The 25424-nt window shown below is 47.7% G+C and overlaps 1 protein-coding gene across 2 annotated transcripts in view; it reads right to left on the bottom strand.

Moving 5' to 3' along the window:
* The window catches only part of KIAA1549 (KIAA1549 ortholog), a 125548-nt gene extending 101422 nt beyond the window's left edge, over nucleotides 1-24126 (bottom strand). The window contains exon 1 of one of the 2 annotated variants that reach the window (XM_069588491.1): nucleotides 23765-24126. In XM_069588491.1, coding sequence (XP_069444592.1) covers nucleotides 23765-23927 — 163 coding nt within the window. In that variant the 5' untranslated portion in view covers nucleotides 23928-24126. The remainder of the gene's footprint in view (nucleotides 1-23764) is intronic. The other variant, XM_069588490.1, reaches the window with a different exon arrangement.
* Between the last annotated feature and the right edge of the window lie 1298 nt (nucleotides 24127-25424).

The raw sequence follows: 25424 nt of genomic DNA on the forward strand, positions 1-25424 counted from the left end.
TGGTACAGTGGCTGGGGCTCCACATTTGCAATGCAGGGGACCCAGGTTTGATCCCTGGTAAGGCAACCAGATTCCACATGCCAGAACTAAGAGTTCACATGCTGCAACTAAGACCAGGCACACTCAACTAAAAAATATATACATATATAAAGAATGCGTGTGCTAAGTCACTTCAATCATGTGCGACTCTTTATGACCCTACAGACTGTAGCCCGCCAGGCTCCTCCATCCATGGGATTCTCCAGGCAAGAAAATTCTCCATTGCCACCGCAGCTGCCATGCTCCTGCTCTCCCCTGGGGCTGAAAGCTCACACTCCCATCAGATCATCTCTCCTACTTTGCTGACACTATCGGCACCATCTCACACGAGGTCCCTGCCACCTTCACCCTCACCTCCACCTGCTTCGTCACCACAGTTACCTCCCTGTTGTTCCTTCATCCCCAAGGTCAGGTGCGCCTCTCCCTTCCCCCAACCACACATCTCCTCTGAATAAGCTGAATCCCAAACACGGCATCGCAGAAGGCAGGCTCCGCAGGACACCCCACCACCACCACCATCAACTGACTTCTCTCCCTTTTCCTCAGGGTCTTCTCTCTCTCCTGCAAACAGCACAGGCTTCCTCTCCCTGAAGCCCTCTCCTTAACCCTGTTGCTGCCCCTCACCATCTTTCTCTTTCTCTTTCCCTTCCCTGGGCATTTCCTGGAACGTACCCTTGACCTCCTCCCCGTGCATGTCCTCTTTGCTAGCTCTGCACCCATGGGGCTGGCCCAAGGGACTGTTTACGTCCGTCTCCGCAGTTCTGCAAGAGCTGCTCCCAGGTGAACAACCGCTCGGGCTTAAGCTATCAACCCACTCATTAGATGCTACTACCTGCTCTCCCCACAGAACAACCGACTCCAGAGAAGGACACTTTTTAATAAAGTACTCAAAACTCAACAACTCATCCCCCTGGGATCGCGCACAAACTATCTGAGAGATCAATAATAAAACGCTAATCAGCAAACACTCCTGATCCAACAGAAATTCTGTACGTCCTGATGTGCAGACTACAGGAGAAAAGAACACGATATAGATGCCTGCACACTAACCAGGAATTTAAAAGTACTTCCTGAACTGATGTTACAGAGTGACCTCTGTAAACACTGCAGGATGCCACTGCTCTGTTTTAATCAGTCCGGCTCCAAACCATAACTGATAAGTACTGAAAGAACAGTCTCTTGAATCAGACAAACTGGGTTTGAATCTCCACTAATGTTGGGTTGATCAATCCCGTCCTCGGTGTTTCCAAACATAAAATGTGGAAAATACATGCTCCAGAGGGTCATTAGAGAGATTAAAATAGCACAGGGGGCCCTTGGCTGCCAATCAGAATTGTCTGCAGCACTGAACAGAATACTGGTGCCTTAATCCCTCCCCCAGAGGTTCTGACTCAGTCTGTCTGGGTATACTCTGGAATTCGGAAACTCTGCAGATGATTCTAATGTGCATAAAGTCCAGAAAAACTGAACAAATGTATGGAAAGCTATCCCTCCGAAATGCCAGCTTTTAGTACGATCATTTATAATATGGCCTGGGAAAGGAAGAATTCGTGGTTCCAGGTCTAAACAAGATGAGGCACTTAAAAGAACCAGGCTAAGGCAAGTGAGAATTTTAATAACCAAGAACCCTCAGGGGAAATAAGTTTGTTCCGCTCTTCTTGGATAGTAAAATCAGAAAGATGTCATTCCCAGGAATAAGTTAAGGACTCTACACATCAAGTGACGTTCATGAAGATCAATCAGAATGAATGAGAAGGAACCTAAGTTGTTGGTGTGAATCCCCAGGGCCTGAAGCTCTATCCAGTCACTAGTAAAAATGGGCCACTTTAGCAAAGCAGTTATACTCTAGTCCAAAAATGCATTGTTCACCCACTGAAATTTGCATCTGGCATCACAGACACTAACTCTGATCATTTCTGTCACTTGAAAAGATTCTTGGCTCCTTGATGAAGTGTTCTAGAAAGTCCTATAGGCTTTTTTTTTTTAAGGGTCACCTTCCTCCAGAAAGCACTGCTCCCACAAAAAAAAAAAAAAAAACCTCAATCTGAAAAAAAGTCTATAGGGGAAAACAAAAGAACATGAAAGAAACCATGAGGGAACAAAATGAGGAAAGCTGCGTTAGGAAAGGAAGTAGTAGTGCGCCATTCGAAAGAGGAGGTTATGCGAGTCCCATTCCCAAAAAGAGAGAGAATGGCAGTTTAAAATCTTCAAGAAATAAAATTTTAAGACCTTATCCTGTAATTTCATAAAGTTTCTCATCTATCTTCCACACAACCCAAACAGAAAACAGATACACATGAAACAAAATAAACACTTATTTCACATCTATTATGATTCATTCATTCGAAGACACATTTTTTTTCACAGTCTATAGATGCATTTGCAACCAAGGGTGTGCTGTCATTTAAGTGGCAATGTTTTATCTTCATGATTTCTCTTCCTCAGAGTACAGAAAATAACTAGTCCATCTCACTCTCGACGGCATCCTAGTTCCAATGAAATGTTATGTTAGTAATCGACAATAACATTACTACAGGCAAGGCTTTATGCCAGCAAGGGGCCAATAATATAGTCACGGAGACAGGATGAATGCAGAGAAACTTAGATGAATAATAATTAAAATTAGTTCCAAACAAGGGGCTGTATGTAGTATGGGTGTTAACAAGAGAAACTGCTAAAAGAATATGAAGCAGAGGGCATTCAAGCAATTGAACTCTGTCAGTAAAAATCAGTCTTGAACTTTGCTCTGAAGACGGTAAGAATTTAGCAAACTGGCAAAGCCTGGGCAGGTGCTGCCTTTCGGGACAACAGCATGAGGAAGATGTTAAAGACAGAACACAGAGGGGCCATCTGGGGCATAATTAACCTGGGTCAGGTGGGCAGTTCAGACGTGTAATGGGAGATGGGGTGGATAATGGGATGAGACTCCTGACGACCTGAACTGCCAGACTAAGCAGTTAAAAATTGATCGAACAAGCTGGCCTGGCATCCTGAACATCCACCCCCTGCCAAGGCGTAAGCTCTCTGCAACAGCCAAAAGAAATTCCCCAGGGTGCCTGCCCACTGGCCAAAAATGGTCTGCCTCCTCTCCTACATCTTTCAGGGTACTTCTCTGCCTCTGGGCCCTTCTACTCCCAAAGGATGCCAGAGTCAGTTTTCCACCTTGGCTTCCCCTCCAGAAGTTGTCTTCAGCCATCCTTGCTGGCTCACTAAAGCTTCTGCCTCTCCAGGAAGGGAATGAATCATACAGAGCTATTCAAGTTTCGGGGAAAGGTGGCTTTAAGCAAGAACCATAAGGAAGAGTCGTGTAGTGCAGGAGAAACTGAGCAATGTCAGGACCACGTGATGGGAACTAAGGTGGGGAAGAGAAGCCGCAGATGTGAGGGGGCATCTGGAAGGCAGATCCAGCGACCCAGGGCAAGAAGACAGCAAAGCCATGGAGCATTTGAGGCACAATGCCCCAGAGGCTGAGCACGGGAAAGACCCCCCCAACAGATCGCCCAGGACTCAAGTCACCAGCCCACTATGTGCCAGAGACAGCACCAGGCTTCTGGGATCTGCAGGCACAGTCCCTGTCCCTAAGTTGGTGCTACTCTGATAGTAAAAACAGAACCAAAAATAAGTCACTGTAAGGGTTTCGCTGTGAAAGGATGAGCGATGGCTGCACGACAATGTACCCTGCAAACCCGTGCACTTAATCATGGTGAAAGAGGAAATCTTAGGTATTTTTACCACAATAACCAACCAGTGAAGCACTGTAACACACACAGTAGGAACAGTCAAGTGGAAACAATGAACATAGTTGTGGCACAAAGGAGGATCAGGAAAGAGGTGCTCAACAAAGGAAAGACAGCTGGGCTGAACCCAGAAGAGGAGCAGAAAGCATGCTCCCAAAAGAGCACGTGTTCCTCTCACTTCCATCCGTTCACCGCGAGATCATACCCCCCACACCAGTCCCCCAGGAAGTAACGGCAATGGCTGTTCACATCTCCGGTGTGGCCAAGATTCCTAAATACCCTCTGACTCTTGGGCTCTGGACCTCGAGACGAGTGCACAGGGTAATGACTGCTTTATGGGTAAACACCTGTTCACACTGAAATGCAGTAGAAGATAATCAGGCAACACGGCTAGGAAGAAATATTAGTCCCAGCCAGGGATTCTCTTTCTGGAAAATTACTGAATGATACAAACTATGGGCTTCCCTGGTAGCTCAGTTGGTAAAGAATCCAACTGCAATGCAGGAGACCCTGGTTCAATTCCTGGGTCGGGAAAATCCCCTGGAGAAGGGCTAGGCTACCCACTCCAGTACTCTGGCCTGGAGAATTCCATGACTGTATAGTCCATGGGGTTGCAAAGACAAAGACACGACTGAGCAGCTTGCTCTTTCTTCACATTCATACAAACTATAAACATGTTTCTAAATTCCCATGCAAGTGTCATATTTTGGGATAGTTCGTCTGGAAATGAGTCTGGTTTACATACACACACACACACACACAAACACACAGAGGGGTTTTTGACCCAGTAATTCTCCTATAATCTCATCCTAAAGGAAATAACTAGAAGCCCAAAGATCTATGTATGAAGAGGTTCATGAGAGCATAAATGTATAAAATGGTAAGGATGAAGATCAATGTAGACACCAAACTAAGAATGGCTTGAAAAATTCTGCTCTATAAAGGGATACTATGCAACCATCAAAAATACTTTAAAGGATATATAATGGCCTGGAAAATATTTTGCATTTCATTGCAAATGAAAATTGCAATAAGGAAAATTATACAGATAGTATGACCACATTTTACAAAACAGTCTATTAATTATATATACCTGTATACATGTTTTTGGACTGCAAGGAGATCCAACCAGTCCATCCTAAAGGGACTCAATCCTGAGTGTTCATTGGAAGGACTGGTGTTAAATCTGAAACTCCAATACTTTGGCCACCTGATGCAAAGAGCTGACTCATTGGAAAAGACCCTGATGCTGGGAAAGACTGAGGGAAGGAGGAGAAGGGGACGACAGAGGATCAGATGGTTGGATGGCATCACCGACTCAATGGACATGGGTTTGGGTGGACTCCAGGAGTTGGTGATGGACAGGGAGGCCTGGCATGCTGTGGTTCATGGGGTCGCAAAGACTGAGCGACTGAACTGAACTGATACATGTTTTTTAAAAGATAAGAAAGACACATATCAAACTGTATATGAAATATCATAGTTATTGTTAGATGGTAAAAATAAAGGTGCTTGTTTTCATCTAAATGTATTTCCATATTTCCAAAGAATATATAAATAAGTATTATTTATGCGTGCTAAGTTGCTTCAGTCATGTCTGACTCTTTGCAACCCCATGGACTATAGCCCATCAGGCTCCTCTGTTCATGGGATTCTCCAGGCAGGAATACTGGAGTGGGTTGCCATGCCCTCCTCCAGGGGATCTTTCTGACCCAGGGATGGAACTGCATCTCCTGTGACTAAGTATTAGTTATAATCAGAAACATAAATTTCTCTTATCCCATGAAAGAAAGAATCAATGACATGCAGGAAACTCAGACACTGACAGGAATAAATTTAAAATGACATCTAACATCCACATGAGTTTAAGTTCAAGGACAAGGTCTGGGACAAAGATGTCCCAGAGGACTTTTGAGGCTCAAAAGTATAGAGGGGACTCCTGGGGCCAAGAGACTGAGTAAAATCTTCAAGAAAGAAAAGAGGGTATGAAAAAGAGTCCTGAGTTAGGATTCAGGAGGAGGAAGATGGTAAGTGGCAGTGAAAGATAAAAGGAAGTCTGGCTTTCAGAAGCACCTGTTACATTCACTAAATCATTATTCTGGTTCAATCAACCATTCATATAATCACATCTGGGGCTTTCCAGGTGGCACTGGTGGTAAAGAACCCACCTGCCAATGCAGGAGATGTAAGAGACATGGGTTCGATCCCTGGGTTGGGAAGATCCCTTGGAGGAGGGCATGGCAACCCACTCCAGTATTCCTGCCTGGAGAATCCCATGAACAGAGGAGCCTGAGGGGCTATAGTCCATGGAGTTGCAAAGATTCAGACATGACTGAAGTGACTTAGCACACACAGCACAATCACATATCTGTTCAGTCTTTCACTGACAGCATCACTCCTCTCTTCAGTCATCCATTTAATTAGCCAACAAACATTCACTGAGGGCCAGCCACAGTGCTAAGTGGTGAGGACACGAATTAGAAAAGGAACCATTTTTCTACCCCCAAGAAGCTTCCAATCTAATTAAAAACAAATACTGCACAGAGTGGTCAGGGCTATCACGGAGTGTACGCAGACCATCTAAACCTTTCTGGGATTTCTGGAAGGCTTCCTGCAGGAGGTGATATTTGGGCTGAGTTTTTGAGGATGGAGGAAAATCAAGGAAATGAGGAAGAGAAAGAGCATTCCAGGAGAAGGAACAACACAGAGACAGCATGTGCAAAGGCACGGAGACATAAAGAACTCAACACAGGTCCCCTTATGGGGAAGGAACACGTGGCCTGAGCGGTGTCGTGGAGGACAGGAAACGAAGCAGGAAAGCGAAGAAAGGCTGTTCCACTGGCAAAGGCAGGCCGAGGAAAATGAAGACTGAACAGACCAGGAACACTGCCATGTGCGGCATCACGCTGCCCTTCTGATCCAGTGAACTCAGCGAACATGCTGACTAGGAACAGAGCCAAGAGGCCCAAGAACAACAAGACAAGCAGAAGCCCAAAGTCAACTAATGAATCGCAGCCAACTACGCTGTTAACGCATGTAACTGTGGACCCTTTCACACTGCATGTCACTTGCTGTCCCCTCCTTATCTCTGCTGTCCCCTCTACTCTCTTCCTCATCCTCTCTCTACTATTCAGCCTTCCTGCCCCATGCATTCTCTCTCCAAGCACCCAGGCTCTCTGCCAAGGGCATGTACTCCCCAGTCTGTCTAACTAATCATGTATGTCCATGTATCTATACATGTGTATTTCTGTATGTGCTACTATTAACCTATGTACCTGTACACAGGATGCTTTTTCATGTACTCACATGTCTGTGTATGTAGTATTTGTGAAAATGTCTGTTAACACATATTGCTGTCTTTCCTCACCTTCTGAGTGTCTTCCTCTGGATGTACACACATGCATATTTATCTGTGAGCACACGTATGTATGGAAACAGGTGAAACGTGCTGACCGTGAGTGGGGATGTGATCATCTGCAGTTTCAGCCCACCTGGCACCCACTCCCCCAGTATGGCTTTGGGGAACACTCCTTCCACCATGATCAAGGTGCCTTTGTCACTAAAGATGCCCATTTCCTCAGGGCCAAGGGACAGGCACCTAGCCCAAGCCCCAGGCTCTCCCCTCAGAATTGGAATCCTGAACAGAAAAATCATAAAGGCTGAAATTCACCCAACTGGCTGTGCCCTAAAGAACAGTCTCCCTCTCCTACAGCCTGCATCCCCAAGGTGCAGGCCCCGGGGCATCTTGTCAGGACCACAGAAGTAAAAATTGACACGCATAAGAATATTTACACGCCTTCCCAGCTGCAAAGTTCTATGATTCAGGAACTATTTAACACCCTGTCATATTCTACCCATGACAACAGTTTTGCCTGGGATTATTTTTAAAACTTGTATTTCTCCCTCTCAGGTTCAGTTTCTCGCTGCCTCACTGTCCCACTACCTACTCTTCCTCTTCCAGGTCTGGAGACGCCCAGCTTCTGCCTAGTCACCCCTGACTAATATGGATGGCAGACACTCTGCCTCACTCAGCAACAATCCGATATGACCCAAACAACGTAGCAGAGCTCAGAAACTGTTCCTGTTCAGGCAGACACACAAGTAACACTATTTAAAGAAATACGGACTTGTTTTTTCACTGTGGCCAAAAGTTCTAACTCATATTTCTTTTTCCTTTTGGCTACACTGCAGGACATGTAGGACCTTAGCTCCTCCATCAGGGATCAAACCTGCAACCCCCTGCACTGGAAATACAAAGTCTCAACCACTGGACCACCAGGGAAGTCCCTCTAATCCATTATTTTTTAACCAAACAACCTTAAGTAGTATTATAAAAACCTGCTGTAGATTCATTTATTCCCTCTGGACAATGAGCCACCTATCAAAACTAAGACTACCAGAAATCATGACCATAAACAACTAGAAAAAGTACCAATGATAAAAAAAAATTTAATAAAAAAGTAATAAATAAATAAGCACTATTGATGATAATTCCTCATTCATTTACTAGTGCTGAGCCCTATGGAATACAGATGACTAACTCTAACAGGGATCCCACCGTGGGAAACAGGGAGTGAGGGTGTGTGGCTGAGAGGCCCAATCTGCACAGGGTCTTTGTGTTCATTTCCCATAAAAAGCCTGCAGTTAGAACCCTGATTTTATAAATGGAAAAAATGTAATCATTGTTATGACCCCTTGACGTTGGTTATCAATTATTTCAGCATGAAATGTATCTTGAAAGCTTGTTTACAAAATAAGACTTAAACTTCTGTTAAATTAGAAACTTTCTTAATTAGAGGAGCCATTAACAAATCTCTTTATAAAATTATGTAAGTGTTACTGTCAAAGAATTATAACTTTGTAAATTCCAAAAAGCTCAACTGCAGGGTCAAAGGGTATGTGATGATCACGGGGCACCTGGGTAGGAACTGTGTCTCTGAGCCCGACGTGACCCATCTTTAAACACTCCAGGACTAACAATTTTCAACAATGTCACAGCTGTGTTGTACCGGGTCAGTGCTCAGGGCTAGAGGGCAAAGACGGAAAAGACTGCCAGTTCCCTGACAGGGATAAGATCTGGTCTGGTCAGAGGCTTCAAAAGTTAATCCAGGATATGGTGAATCAAAGCAGGAATTAGAGTGATGTCCCAACCTCAATTGTCAAAGGCTGATGGGGCTACCAGGTCCAGGAGAAGAAGAGTTGACCCCTGGAACTCCGTGGCATGGGAGAGAGTACAGACGATGTGCCTTAGAGCTTTCTGCTCTGCTCTTGCTGCTGTGATCCACAGACACTACACTTAAAAAGCACCTTTTGCACAAAGTTCAACCCGCCCCTGCCCCACCACACTGAAGTGATGACCATCCTACCATCAAAAAGAAAAAAAGAGGCAATCCAACACTAAGTTCCTCCACAGCATCATCCTCACACCCCTCACCTGCACCCACCCGCACCTGTACCCATCACTCCTTCCAGTCCATCTGTCTCAGTGGAAGCAGCACTAGTCTTCCTGTCCAAGAGTGCCCCGGAGTTCGAATCCCTCCCCTCCCAGTTATTAGCTGCATGACCTAAGGTGAGGTACATCATCTTCTTGTGTATCAGTTTCCTCATCTGAAAAATGGAGTTAATAGTTGCAGCTGATAGAGTTGTTCCAGGACAAAATAATACTATTAATCCATGTCAAGTGGCTAGAAGAATGCCTGGCACAGGGTAAATGCACATTAAATGTGAGTTCAGTTCAGTTCAGTCGCTCAGTCTTGTCCGACTCTTTGCGACCTCATGAATCGCAGCGCGCCAGGCCTCCCTGTCCGTCACCAACTCCCGGAGTTCACTCAGACTCATGTCCATCAAGACAGTGATGCCATCCAGCCATCTCATCTTCTGTCGTCCCCTTCTCCTCCTGCCCCCAATCCCTCCCAGCATCAGAGTCTTTTCCAATGGGTAAACTCTTCGCATGAGGTGACCAAAGTACTGGAGTTTCAGCTTTAGCATCATTCCTTCCAAAGAACACCCAGAGCTGATCTCCTTTAGAATGGACTCTCAAGAGTCTTCTCCAACACCACAGTTCAAAAGCATCAATTCTTTGGTGCTCAGCTTTCTTCACAGTCCAACTCTCACATCCACACATGACCACTGGAAAAACCATAGCCTTGACTAGACAGACCTTTGTTGGCAAAGTAATGTCTCTGCTTTTGAATATGCTATCTAGGTTGGTCAAAACTTTTCTTCCAAGGAGTAAGTGTTTTTTAATTTCATGGCTGCAGTCACCATCTGCAGTGATTTTGGAGTCCCCCCAAAATAAAGTCTGACACTGTTTCCACTGTTTCCCCATCTATTTGCCATGAAGTGATGGGACCAGATGCCATGATCTTCGTTTTCTGAATGTGGAGATTTAAGCCAACTTTTTCACTCTCCTCTTTCACTTTCATCAAGAGGCTTTTTAGCTCCTCTTCACTTTCTGCCATAAGGGTGGCATCATCTGCATATCTGAGGTTATTGATATTTCTCCCGGCAATCTTGATTCCAGCTTGTGCTTCTTCCTGCCCAGCGTTTCTCATGAGTTAGCTATTATAATAGGGCAGCAGAGGATAAGATGGTTGGATAGGATCACTGACTCAGTGGACATGAACTTGGGCAAACTCTGGGAGATACTGACGGACAGGAAGCCTGGCGTGCTGCATGGGGGTCACAAAGAGTCAGATACAACTTTGTGACTGAACGACGAACAAGTTATTATAATTGCTATTGCTTTTATAATTTACTTGTGTCTCTTCTGAGAACTTGCCCTGGGGATTTTACCTTTTCCTCCTTTATCCTCAAACAATTTGTGCTTGTGGTAGATAATCTTGATGATCACCATCAATTCATAAGCATATGCTATTCCATCCACCAGTGGTTAGCTTCTCTTCCCTACTGCCTCTTGAATCTTGGCTGGCCTTCTGATTTGTTCTGACCAGGTGAATGCACCAGGGGAACTTTCAAGCCCCAGATCTTAAGTGAACTGGCAGCTTCTGCTTTATCCCTATTGAAAGCCAAATATGATGTCCTACCATCCTGAGACCACTACATTTTGAGGAAGCCCACGACAGCCACATGGGAAGAGAGCAGGAGGGTATGTGGAAGAGCATAAAAATACTAGACAGGTGAGGGAAACCCTCTCAGACCTTCCAGCTCAGTTCCAGTACCAACCACAAGCCAAGTCAGTGACCACAGTCCAGGCTACATGGAGTAGAAGAATTGCCCATCTGAGCCCTGTCCAAATTCCTGACCCACAGGAATCACTAGAAATAAAATACCATTATTGTCTTAAACCACTCAATGTTGGGGTGAGCTGTTATGCAACAAGAGATAACTCAAACAATGCTCCCCTTCAGCACTACAAGCATGTAATCCCATCTTAAAACAGAATATCCCACAGTTCTTCAGCCCTGCGTTTACCACCAGTTACTGACATCTTTGTATCACCACTGCAGTCTTCTGTTATAGCACTCAGCACACTGCTGGATGGTCATTTATGTACAGGACTCTCTCTCCTACTGGACGGAGTTCCTTGGGGCCATGACTGACTGTCATGTCTATCTGAATATCCTCACGGCTAGCACATTCAGCAAGTGGTCGTGAGTGCTCCAAAAAAATGTTAGCTGAGGGAATTCCCCTGGAAGTCCAATGGTTAGGACTCCACCCTCTCACTGCCAAGTGTCTGGGCTCAATTCCTGGTTGAGGAACTAAAATTCCATCAGCTGGTGTGGCATGGCAAAAAAAAAAAAAAAAAGTTAGCTGAATAGCGTATGCATGTATAAAATAAAGGGAACCTCCATACATCTGGTTTACCCCAGACATGCACTGGAAAACCCAAGATGAAGATGGAAACTAACATAGGAACCAAGAAAGCAAAATTTCTAGAACCAGACAAAAGTCAAAAGGTGCAGGAAAGAGGTAAAGGGTAAAATCAGCATGGTGGAGTCAAAAGCACAGAATGAAAGCCACTGAATTTTGAGGGTTGTTTCAGCAGCACAACTAGTTTATCCTGACGGACGGAATACATTTTCTACAAGTATATGTAGCTTTGTTCTCATGAGGAGCTGAACCCTAAATTGGAAGAAGGAGAAGAGGAACTTGAAAGATGTCAATGGTCAAAGTCAATAAAAACTCTCAGTAAAAAATAAGTAAAACAGTTTCAGGCCTCAGATTTCTGGAAATTATTTAGAAGGTTAAACTTTAAAGCCAGATCCAGACAATAACTTAAGGTATGAATACACTGTGTTTTATTAAGAACTAAAAAGGCTCAAGGGGCATATAAAACAATGAAAGTAGGGCAGCTCGGTGCACAGGCTGGGTTTCAAACAACGTATTAATTTTAAGGCCTCAACTTCCTCCCACCAAAATTTCAAAGTTAATGAGAAATTGATTTTAAACCAGTGGCATACACCAATTTATTAACAAAGAGGATGTGTAACAACCCACACACTCTGCTGTCAGAAACAAGCCACAGAAAAATAGTAGTCAAAAACAAAGTAGAAATATTATCAAAACCACAAGGATATGATCCAAGACATGATACAAAAGGAAATGCAATAAGAAAATGTCACTTGGTATTAAGAAAATAATTATCCTCTGTGTTGGAGGATATGGAATATGGGTTCATAACATGAATTTTAACTTTCTGAAACTTTAAAAAATTTTTAATATGTTAGTGTTAAAAAAAAAATGGCACCTTCACATAATATCCTAACTTTCAAAAGCCTGCCTCCTCCATTTCTCTTAACCACTATTTGGTGAGCACCTTCCCATATGTGCTGAGCCCTGGGCTGGCCTTCAGAGCTAGGACATCTGACACAGGCAGGGGGCTGGTGAGGGGCCACAGATGGCCAATAAAGACTTTTTAAATGGTCCATATCAAAAAAAAAAGTCTTTAAGAAACAAAACAAAAAAAACAAAGGCCTAAGTGCCTACTAACAAACAAGGAAGTACAACTTTAAAGATGTTTTTTACCTACGATTTTGGTAAAAATAATAAAGATTGAGAATAGCCTGTATTATAAAAAGGTGGAGTAAAACTGGCACTCAATTCACTGCTAGGGAGAATGCTGACTGCTTCAACCTTTTGAGAGACCAATTTGGTAATATATATTAAAATTTAATACGTGAATACTGTCTGGTCCCGCAGTTCTATTTCTGGGAATTTATCCTAAGGAAATAATTAGAAAAGTGCATAAAGATAGACATACAAAGACGCTCATAGCAGTGTTTTTTAATCACACCAAAGCTGAAAGCAATGTAATTATCTATCAACAGAGAACCGCTTAAATAAAGTATAGAACATCCACAGCATCGGGTAAAATCATGATGTGAACCTGTATTTCCTGACAAGAAGATTCTATGAGCAAGTGTGAAGTGATAAAAAGCAAGTCAGCCAGCAACACTAGAAGACAGTACCATTCCTTCACGTGTGTGGGCTTACACATGCTAAAAAAAAAAAGTCTGAACGGAGAGATACCAGAGTGGCCTAGTGGTTATCTCTGAGTGGAGGGATCTGGGGTGGTTTTCACTTTCTTTCATCTTTTTATATTAAAAGAATGCATTTAATTGCCATAAATCTGACATGTTAAGCCTCATCACATCACTCCTCTAATTCTCACCTTACCTGGGGGCGATGATGAGTCCTGTGACACCTACGATGCTCCACCCAACACTGACTTTCTCCCACACCTGAGCCCCTGCCCCCTACTCCTCATCTCCACCCTCTCTGCTTTGGGCACATTAGCTTTCTTCCCATTCCCCATTGCCCGGACAACTGCACACTGATTGCTTCATCCACAGGAAACACTGTCCCCCAAAGACCTAGTTGGCTGGTCCCCTGGCCTCCTTCAAATCTTAAGAGTAAATGCAACTGTCACAGGTTGAACCATGTCCCCTGTCCCCAAATTCACAGGTTGGAGTCCTAACCCCGAGTACCTCAGGATGTGATCTTATTCGGAAACAGGGTCACTGAAGATGTAAGAAGCTAAGATGAAGTCATATTCGAGTAGGGTGGGTCCTCGATCCAATGGCTGTCCTTACAGAAAGGGGAAATTTGAACACAGGGAGGGCCCCACGTGAAGACTGGACGCTGCCACAAGCCAAGGCCCGCCACGATCCAGGAGAGAGGACAGGACAGACCCTCCCCACCCCCCGCCTTCAGAGGGCTACAGCCCTGCAGACAGGGGACTTCTAGCGTCCAGCACGGGGCTGCAATCAATTCCTGCTGTTTAAGCTGCCATTTTTGTGGCCTTTCATTATGGCGGCTCCAGCAATTAACACAGTCACGGGCTCAATGAGCCCTTCCTCGCCACTGGACTCCCACTTCCATCCCTCGCTCCCAAGCCCTCTACCTGCTCCATTACTTGTTGGCATTTACCAACAAGTAACATGCCATGAAATCACCTCTGTTCACAGAGGCATCCGCAGGGCCCAGTACAAGGTCTGCACAGAGTAGGCACTCAAGAAGGATCTGCTACACAGAGAAACAACACAGGACGAAACAGATCAAGGCTGGCCCAGCCTAGCTTACTCTCTAGTGGAGGGAGACAGAAGAAGCAGACACGTGGAAGGTGGTGACAAGCGCCATGGAGACCACCAAGACAGGGTCAGGCGCAAGGATTTCAGGAAGGGCTGCTGTTTCTTTAAAACAGAGTCAGGGACGGCCTCTCTGATGATGTGAGATCTGAGTACAGACCTGAAGGAAGGGGCGCCCGTAAACCATGGAGATCACAGCTGAGATAAGAATGTTCCAGGCACAGAGAACAGTAAGTACAGATTAGTTCAATAAACACATACCGTTTGTATAATCAGAAGAGAAAAAATAATAATAATAAGGCTATTGTAAGTCTGAAAATGCATCCAAATATTTAAAAGCCCAATGCCAAGGGCAAGGAAGAAGAATCTGGTTTTATAAATTCTTAAGACTCTATCCTGGCCCAGGCTGAAAATTTCAACCCCTTCCCAGCCCTGTCCCCGGCCTATCCTCCAACAAAACGGGGGGAGTTGAGAGGTGAAAAGTGAAGTGAAAGTGGAAGGTGACAAATGAGGTGAGAAGCTTTGAGGTGAGGTGACATGAGGTGAAAGGTGAGATGAGAGATAGAGTATAAGGTGAAGGTGCGCGCTTAGTCACTTCTTTCGTGTCTGACTCTTTGCGACCCTGTAGACCAAAGCCCACAAGGTTTCTCTGTCCATGGGATTCTCCAAGCAAGAATACTGGAGTGGGTTTGCCATGCCCTCCTCCAGGGGATGTTCCCGACCCAAGGATGGAACCTGTGACTCCTACACAGGCAGGTAGGTTCTTTACCACTAGCGCCACCTAGGAACGTGAGGTGAGGTGAATCAGTCCTGAGGCTGAGAAGCCTGGAGATCCCTGATGGTGCCTTAGGGCCAAGAGCAGGGAATGTGACTGCTGTCCTAGCCACCAGCTGCCGACCTGTCCCCATCAGGTCTGGCCTCTGCTAGTCACCTGTGTCAGCCAGCACCTGTCCTGTGCTCTGGCCCTGCCCTAGGCCACCGTGGATCCCAGCTCTGACGACTGTTCACTCCTGCTACCTGACCAGCTAGTTCCCATTCAGCCTCACTTCTGGGTTTTTTTAATTGCAATTTAAAAAAACCCCACGTATCATACAATTTATCATAGTGTTTGGTACATTCGCAAGGTTGTACAACCCATTTCCAGAACGCTTTTCATCCTGCAAAAGTGAAACTCTGCACCCACTGAGCACAGCTCCCCCTGCCCTCCTTCCCTCTGCCCCTGGCCAGCTCCACTCTACTTTCAGTTTCCGCAATTCTGGCAACTCTAGATACAAGTGGAATCTCACAGTATTTTGTCTCTTTTGTGACTGTCTTATTTCACTTAGCATTAATGTCAAGGTCCATCCATGTTGCAACCTGAGTCAGAACTTCCATTTTTTTGTAAGAAGGAATACTTAGTCCCTTGTGTGGACAGATCGCATTTTGTTTATGTCTGTTGATGGACATCTGAGCTGCTTCCACCTTCGCCTAGCTTTTGACACTTGTTTCCTTCAGCCACCTCCAGGTGCTCCTGGAATCCTTGTGGTTCAAGATCAATGCAGGGCAACCTAGGGTGGAGCGAAAGGCCTCCAAACATGCCCAGGCTGAGGGGAAACAAGGAGCAGGGGCGGTTCTGAGCTACACAACCTGCCAGACACCAGCCCAGTTCTGAACCTGCTGCTGCTCCTTCCCTGCTTCCCAACCAAGTTAAAACCTGAATTTTTACCAGTTAAAGACTCCTTACTGATAGGTGAAACCAAGTCTGGGAAATGTACCCATCCTCAAGGACACACTGATGAGGCCAGAGCTTCTCAAACCTGAGTGTGCTAAGTCCCTCTCGTGTCCAACTCTCTGCAACCCCTATGGACCACAGCCCACCAGGCTCCTCTGTCCACGGGATTCTCCAGGCAAGAATACTGGAGTGGGTTGCCGTGCCTTCCTCCAGGGGATCTTCCCGACCCAGGGATCGAACCTGAGACTCTTACATCTCCTGCACTGGCAGGCAGGTTCATTACCACTAGCACCACCTGCACTTAAACATGGACTTGGACTTATGGTATACTCCATAGATCCAAGCAGACCTGGGCAAGGGACTTCCTCACACACTCCCAGAGAGCTTTGGGGACCACTCCATGCCCCATAGCCTGCAGGAGCAAAGGCCTAGCCATCGCCCCCCCAATTCACTCCTGTCTCCTGGGCTCCCCGTTTGCTGTGTGTGCACGCGAGGCGTCCCTCTACAGAGGCTCCCCGGCTGTGTTCACACGGCCCTTCAGGCTGTGTGGCTCCAAAGTGAATCCCGGCACCACGGTGAGGAAGGGCTCCCTCCTTGCCTGCCCCGACGCGAGAGCAAAGAAAGGAGCTGGAGGGCTTCCCCAGGACTCCACAGGGCGGCCAACACCTGCCCGGCACCAAGAGCGGAAGCCTCCGTCCATCCCCGACCCCCGGGCAGGAAGGGCCACCCACCGCCCAGGGGAGCTGTCACCGTGCATGTCCAGCCCCCGGGGCCACCAGGAAAGGCAGGTGGACGGTGCCCGCCTCACCCGCTGCTGAGACAGCCTCCCAACTGCCACCCACACCATTTGAGGCCTGGCCATTCGTCCACTCGCCTCCTCTAGGCTTCCTGCCACAAACCAGCATTATTTCCTCACACTCGCCGTCCCCTCTCATACCCGCCTTCTTCTCAGCAGAGGTCCTGGCCCGCCATTCCCAGGAACGGTCACCCGCTCCTCAGCCCACCTCTGTCCCCCCACCACCTAGCTCCAGCTCTCCTCCACTCTCCGCTGCGTCCCCCCCCCAAAGCCCGGGAGCCTTCGCTCCCACCCTCATCACCCCTTCCAGCCCAGCCCCTCCTCACCGGCACTGGGGGCCCCTGCCCGCCCCCCGCCAGCCAGTCATCCTCAAGTGCATCCCGAGGTTGAAACCATGGAGGATCTGAGGAGAGAGACCTTCAGGCGTCAGATCCTGTCACTTCCCCCTCTCGTTGGCCCTTTCCGGCACAAGCGCTCTGGAGACCCTGCACCCACTGTGTGCACGTTCACGTGAACACCCTCCTCCTACATCCCTGCTCCCACCTGGGTCCCAAGCCTCGTCCTGGGCGCCCAGGCTGTGGACTCGGACCTGAAGGAGCATGAAACCCTGCGAGCCCCCCACGTGTTTCAGCGAGAAAGTGATGATGTGACCTGAGCAAGTGGGGAGATGAACTGGCTGGAGCCAGAGCAGGAATGGGGGAGAAGAGGACGGGAGCATGGACAGGGGCAGTGGTGATGGAGAGAGGGGTGGAGAGACTAAAGGGCCGCTTCCTCCCCTGCCCCGGTGGTCACAGCCCTTCATTCACTGAGGACTCAGTGCCCAGCTCCCGGTTCTCTCAGCTCACTCCTGGCGAACCTGGCACCCACAGAGGATCCACCCAGAGCCTGCATTCACGGTCCACTCCGACAACCGATCCCTGCAGCCACACCCCACACCCTTAACCGAGACCAACACCAGTGCCGATTCACCTCTGAAACCGCCATCCCTCCAGCCCGCCTCCCACCTCGCTGCTATCTGGGATCTCCCCAGACCCCCTTTCTCAGTCTTTCTCCCCTCCTCTTCCCCTTCCTTCCTCATCCAGCCCAGACTCTGCACCGTACCACCCGACCATGTCTTCACAAATCCCCCCACTCCCCTTGGCTCTTGACCACATCTGCCCAAGATTCCCCACCCTGGCTCAAGCCAACTGCCCCCCTCCCCTGGCCCCACACGGCCTGTCAGATGCTACCGGACAAACGCCATCACATGTGCCCTGGCAACACCACCACTATCTCCCGTCGCCTCAGGCTTCACTCCCACCAGTCCCCTCCAGTTCCTTCTCCCATTATTATTTCTCTCCTACATGAGCTATTTTAAGCCTGCCTGCCCAAAGGAACTTCTTCACTTTGGAGAAATATCCTTCAGTTACTTCTATGTGCTCAGTCGTGTCCAACTCTTTGCGAGCCTGTGGACTGCAGCCTACCAGGCTCCTCCATCCATGGGATTTTCCAGGCAAGAGTACTGGAGTGGGTTGCCATTTCCTTCTCCAGGGGATCTTCCCGACCCAAGGATCGAACCCGGGTCTCCCACATTGTAGGCAGATGCTTTACCGTCTGAAGCCACTGGGGATTCTATGTGCTTCTACTCGTTCTTAAATTTTCAACCACTTCTTTACTGATTCTTCCATGATGCCTATGAACATGACCTATGAAGTCTATATATGTTTTCAAAATCTCCATCAACCCCATGAAGTCAATAAGTGGCAAATCTGGTCACCTCCCGCCCTCTTTGCGTCTGTAGGGCCTCTTGTTTTTCTCAAGATCCCCCAAGTCTGAGTCCACAGCCTGTACTCTCAGTAGGAGGTTTATGAGCTGGGCTGGGAGTAGGGACCTAGGATGCAGGGGCTTGTGAGACAATTAACACTGTGGGTGTCCTGGGGGTGGGGATGCAGGAGGGAAGAGTATTTTTGTTTCTTTTTTTTTAAGAACTGAACACAATGGCCTTCAATAGGTCACTAGGCTAGAACATCTTCAGGACAGTGAGATGGTGACACAGACAGTCAGTAGAAGCAGGACAGTTGCTATGACACATGCATCCCAAGGCATCCAACCTTGGACCTGAAACAGAAGAGCTAAAGGGTACTGAGACATCACCTCAGTGACCCCTTCTTACACCCATGAGATAACCCAGCACAGGGCGACCTGTCCACAGTCACACAGCAAGTCATCGGCTGAGAAGAGCACACTCAGCTTTGCTAACTCAGTTTGGTGTGCTTTCCAACGAACCATGCTGCCTAAGCACACGAAAGAGAAATCATGTCACTGCAAGCCCGCAGATGAAAGGTGGGTGGTCACAACTTGGAAACAAATTAGATCAGTGAGAACAGCATCTCCTCGCTGGGAAAATCAACCTAGTGTAATTATAATTACAGTAATTAGCTGCCTCTAGCACCCAGGGCACTGAGAGAAAAACCTGTGGCTCCCAGGTCCCCTGTGACTTTTCACAACCCCTGGCTGGGCTCTGTTTTCAGGATTAAATGAGGCATTTCCTGACAAAGACTGCAGCAGCTGTTCCCAAGGGGCTGGGGAGGTGAGGATTTAAAATGATGTCCTCCATGCCCTTTGATTCTCAACCCAGAGAAAACCAAGGAAACAAGATAGAATCCCAAACAGTTTCAACGTCATGGTTTTAAATCAATTGTTCCAATAGTGAAAAGACATTTGCAAGATATTAAGTGGAATATTGCTCATACACCATCAACTTTCAATTAGGGGTTTATGGCATCTGGATCAGCAGTTCCAAAAGTCAAAGTGCCTAAAAATAAGCTGTGAACTTGTTAAAAAAGGAAGATTCCCAGTTACTAACACCAAAGATTCTAATGTAGGTGAAGGGAGAGCCACAGAAATCTAAATTCTTAACAAGCACCCCCAAAGTCCCCAAAGGATGATGATGATGCAGGGGGTCTAGGGATCACACCTTCGGAACATTTACCTAAGTCTTCGATTATAGGCTACTACACCACTCAAGAAGTACAGCAAATATTCAAATGAAGATGCTTATAATAAAACAGTGTATTAAGTAAGATAAAAAGTTAACATGCCATTAAGCATACACGCAATGAAAAAACAAAATGGCAGATTTTGCTAACTAAAATAATAAAATTTCAAGACTATATAAAATTTAAAGGAAAATCCATTAGGAGGGGGAGAATACAACAAAAAGGAGGGGAAAAAACAGTTGCTATCTTTAAAAAAATTTACATATATATGTGTGTATACATATATATTGGGCTTCCCAGGTGGCTCAGTGATAAAGAACCCACCTCATCAGAGATGAGGGCTGGATTCCTGGGTCGGGAAGATCCCCTAGAAATGGCAATCCACTCCAGTATTCTTGCCTGGGAAATTCCAAGGACAGAGGAGCCTGGCTGGCTACAGTCCACAGGGTCACAAAAGAGTCAGACACGACTTAGTGACTAAACTATAGTATATATCATGGATAAAAAAGCACAAACAGAAAACTCACAGACTACAAATACAAAATAAACAAAAAATATTCAACTCAAAAGTAATAAAAAATTAAAGCAATGTGTTACAAATTTAACAAGAGTTTTAAAAGTAATAATGCTGGTGGTGATGAAGTGAAACAGTACACTGCATAGACTGCTTGGGGTAATTTCAGAATTACAGTTTTACGTAAGAAGCTGATTCCTTTAACAACCACCTACTGAGACACGTATTAGACACCCAGCACACCAAACAAAATATGCAAAGATCCAGGCTGGTGGATTCAGATCTAAACTATAGTCTAATTTCTCTTCTGGAAATGTATTATAAGGGGGGAAAAGAGCCCACACACAAAGAAATCTAGACAAAGCCTTACCTACATACCTATTCATCACAGCATTATTTATAACAGGAAAAAAAAAGCTGGAAATAATAAAAGGATAATTGAGTAAATTATTAGGATGGAAACTGTGTTTGCAAACAATATTTCATAAATAGGGAAATGCTTAAGTTAAATATTGAGTGAAAAAAGTAAATACATAAATTCAATTTTTTTTTATGTTAACAAAGCAAAGACGAAGTTATTTACAGAGTTGGCTACAGATTGTGGGATTAAGGATACCTGTTATCTGTACCTTCCAATAATTTTCGAAGTTTCACTTTCATAATAACTATTATCTTAAGAAAGACTTACCCCTGAATAAAATGAAGAAATGGGATACAATCTTTTCTTTTTACATCGTGGATGTAGGATTCTTAAAGCACTCCATTCAAAAACAAGTCCAAAGCATTACATCTTGTTTCCACAAGAGTGAACCATCAAGACCAAACTTATAAATGTTTAAACAAACCAAAAAAAAAAAAAAAAAAAAAGGGCACATTCAAAATGCTGAATGAAACAGAAATAGACAAGAAATCAATAAGACACAGAAATTTACATAAAGACAGAAATAAATGGGGATAACCGGAGGGCGGATTCCATTCAGCAAAGTTACCAAGGAAAGACAAACCTGTGGAAGGAGGAGAGAGTCTACAGGCAGCCACAGAAGGAACAAGTGCCTAACCTAGGAGACCCAAGGCAGGAGAAAGACACAACACTTTCTAGTGCCACTTACTCTCCAGAAAGAGAACCAGCACAGCAGGGTTTGGCATAGCCTCCTCCAGCCCCACTCCAGTGGGGAAAATACAACACTCAGGACAAGAAGCCCAAGGGTCCTAGTGGCACAGAGCAAGACGTGGGCCAAACAACTGAAACGCAGCATCTCCTCAGGGTCACATGCCACTCACCATGCCCAGGTGTCCTACATTAGGAAGCCACCCTCCGCCACTATCGATTCCACCTTTTAAGAGATCTTCCCTGGGAAGCTGTTTCCCTTGCTGACTCTCCTGCTTGGGGACAGCCCAAGTGAGGTCTCTTGCTTATGAGCTACTTTGGGTCCCAACAGGATCCCTGAGGACAGGCGCCATGTCCTCCCCTTCTTCAGTTCCCATCCTATGACGCAGCCTAGAAGCAGCTGTGCAAACCAGAGGGGCCCAATACACCAACCAGAGAAAGAATGAAGTCTCTGCTTCCGCGATGTTGGCTCTAGAGCGGAAATAAAACGACTTTCAAGTCTCCGCGTTTAATGTTTGCATTGGAGGTTACAGGGAACAGGAAAAGACTAGAGAAGAGAAAATTATGGAGGGACAATACAAACAGCTCCATTTACTTTAAATTTATCAAGAGCCTTAGTATTCTCATCTGTAAAATGGGCATAACAATGCCTAACTCAGAGTATCAGATCATGTATGTAAAATGCGGCGCCTGGCACACAGGACGCACTCAGTAAATGGAAACAATCAGTTTGCCATGTTCCATAGCAGATGAATCCATCAGTATCAGATGAGCTTTACTGCTTGACTAAAGCCAAGAGTCCACTTGATGACTACCTCTTCTCACGAAAAACCTAGGATCTCCATTTCTCTGGACACACAGGCTAGAATACACAGGAACAAGATTGAGAGCTGAGGCACCGGGTCAGGCAGCGCTGTCTCTTTCAAATGCCCGAAAGAGACCCATTTTGTCCCCCTGGTTCTGCTATGGCTCCCTGAGCAGGGTTCCACCCAGCTATGGGAAAGCTATGAGGTGGTCTCAGGTGTGCCTAAGTTCACAGGTTAAGCGCCATGAGGCGAATGGAAAACAGAGGACTCTGCACCAACTAGCCTGTGACCTTCAGCAAGTCAGTTATGTGTCAATTTCCTCTTCAGTAAGAGGAGCAGTTCCCGTCTGTGATCCCTCAAGTCCCTTCCTGTGCTTTTGTGTCCCATCCTCTATGTGGCACTGGTTATAATTCCAACAGTGAGGTCCAGGGACACCTTCAAACGTGTTCCATTTCCTCCCAGAGCCACTTGGCGGTCCCCTGGAACGGCTCCCACCAGAAGGGAGGGTTTGGAGCTGCTTCCACAGCTTTCTGGTTTTGTTCAGCGTGCAGCCGCTCTGCACACTGCTCACTCCACCTTTTCTGCCCCCAAAGTGGTCGTGTGTGTGCGTGCTTGTGTGTCTGTGTGTGTGTGTCTGTGTGTGCACGCGCACAAGCGCGCGCTGGGGCAATCACCGGCTTGCATCATGTCAGTTCAGAGATGGTTTGCAGACCATCCTGCGTGTATGCTCAGGGTGGATAAATAAACATTTCAGAGGAGCAATATGAATTAAATCATTTCCTCAACAACAAAACCCGCCCACATGCTTCTTCATAAATCATGCCTCTTAATTCCACGCTGACTAACAGTCAGTAAACTGCCTCTATTATAAACAACCCTTACTCCTTTCATGCCCTGACACTTAAGAATCACAATATTTTCAATAGTACTCTGTTGTACTAATGCCTTTGCAGAAGTAACAGCAATAGCTATTTCCCTGGAAAGATCCATGGCCAGGGCTCTTTCCAAGAGATATTCTTTGAAATGTTCTTTGTGTCCTGGTGCACTGGGGGACACGGCCAGCTGCCTGCATCTGGGGGACGCAGGGCCACCCAGAGTAATGCAACACTGTTTTAAAGCACACACACCAAATGTACCCTTTAGCCCCGACCATCAAGTATTTCCCCGAATTTGCTGTAACCAAATTCATACAGCCATGCATAAATACAATTCCAGTGCCTGCGTTTTGCAGAGGAAAATAAAGACACATTCTGAGATGAAGCCGCCAGACCCGCCTCAGGCTCTGTGTATAGCAAAATAAGCTTTGCAGACTTTTGGCAAGATTGGCCAGAATCTGCTTGCTTTTTCGTATTATTTTTTCCGTGCCTTTATCTGCTGGGCCCAACGAGAATTGAAAAGCATCTCCAGAAAGGAGGGCGAGGGAGCGGTGGAGAATAAAAGAGGATGGGCGGGGAAAGCCAGATTTTGAAAAGAGCAGCGATAAAGGAAAGGCAGGGTCGCGCCGGAGGGTCTCCGCGGAGCTTACCTGGGGCGCACGAGGTCGGCCGGGCCAGCAGCAGCAGCCAGAGGCCGGGGAGCAGCAGCAGCCCCGAGCGGCGGCGGCGGCGGCGGCGGGCGCGGCGGGCGGAAGGCCCGCGGCCGCTCGGCCCCGGGACCAGCGCGACCCCGGCGCGGGTCTTCCCCTCCATGGCCGCGCCTCGGCGTCGGCGCCGCGCCCCCGGCAGTCCCGGCCGGCGCCCCGGCCCGGCCTCGCGGCTCTGCACTCTCAGGCCCGGGAGGGGCGGCCGCTGCGGCGGCGGCGGCTGGGACGGGGCGCCGCGCACCGGCGCGGAGAGAGGCCGGCCAGGCGGGGGCGGGCCGGGGGCCGGAACCGCGGACGGACGGGGGCTGCCAGCCGCACGCCGGCCTCGCCGCTCCGCCCCCTTCGGAGCCTCCGAGGCGCTGCCCGGCAACGCGCGGGCCCGGGCGCGGGGAGGCGAGCACCACCTCCCGGCCGGCCGGGAACCTGCCTGAGGGGCAGCCAGGCGGCGGGAGCGGGCGCGCGGGGGCTGCGCGGCGCAAGGCCCGAGCCCGGCCCGCCCCCGGGATCCGCCTCCTGGGAGGGGGCGCGCGGGACGCGGGAGGCCTGGGACCAGGGGGCGGCCGGCGCCGCCTGGACCCGCACCGAATGCCGGGTCCCGCCGCCCTGGTGGTCCGGCGTCCAGTTCCCCGGGGGAGCCCGGAGGGAGGGGGCGCCGCGAGGAGGGATCAGAGCCGGAAAACCTGGCCAGCGCGAGCGCGGCGGGCCTCTCGCTCCTCCTCAGGCTCCAGTCGGTGCGGGGCAGCAGGTGTGACTGGGGCTCCTGCGTTGGTAGGACAGCCTTCGGGGCTGCAGTAGGGACAAAACGAAGGAGAAATCGGCGGCCCCTTTCCAAGAGTCCGACGTGCAGTAGAGGAGAGCGCGCGCACAGCCCTACCCATCCTGTCTCCCGCCTGCAGGTCTTGCCTCCGGACCAGGTGACTGAGAAAGGAACAGACAGGATGCTCTGCGCCCGGGAAGCCCGCAAATCGCGCACGTAGTAGGCCTGCAGGAGGCGCTTACAGAATCTAATTGAAGCAGAACGCCGAAGAATTGATGCTTTTGAACTGTGGTGCTGGAGAAGACTCTTGAAAGTCCCTTTGACTGCAAGGAGATCCAACCAGTCCATTCTGAAGGAGATCCGTCCTGAATATTCATTGCAAGGACTGATGCTGAAGCTGAAACTCCAATACTTTGGCCACCTGATGCGAAGAGCTGACTCATTTGAAAAGACCCTGATGCTGGGAAAGATTGAAGGCGGGAGGAGAAGGGGACGACAGAGGATGAGATGGTTGGATGGCATCACCGACTCAATGGACATGAGTTATGGTAAACTCTGGGAGTTGGTGATGGACAGGGCAGTCCATGGGGTCACAAAGAGTCGCACACGACTGAGCAACTGAACTGAACTGACTGGGGAGAGAACCACGCACGCCCAGGCTCTCTTAGAGAAAGCAGTGGTCTTGGGAAGGGAAGAGAATGCCAGAGGATTTTTCGGACTGGTTGCGAGGATCAGGATAGCGAGGATATGAGTTAACATTTGTCTGGTGCCTGCTGTGCAAGTGGAGTGTCTTAACTCCGAGGATGCCCCATGGATTAAAGGTCTTGGGACGTGGAATTGACAGTT

Source organism: Ovis canadensis, chromosome 4 (genome assembly GCF_042477335.2).
Source record: "Ovis canadensis isolate MfBH-ARS-UI-01 breed Bighorn chromosome 4, ARS-UI_OviCan_v2, whole genome shotgun sequence".
NCBI classification, from domain to species: domain Eukaryota; kingdom Metazoa; phylum Chordata; class Mammalia; order Artiodactyla; family Bovidae; genus Ovis; species Ovis canadensis.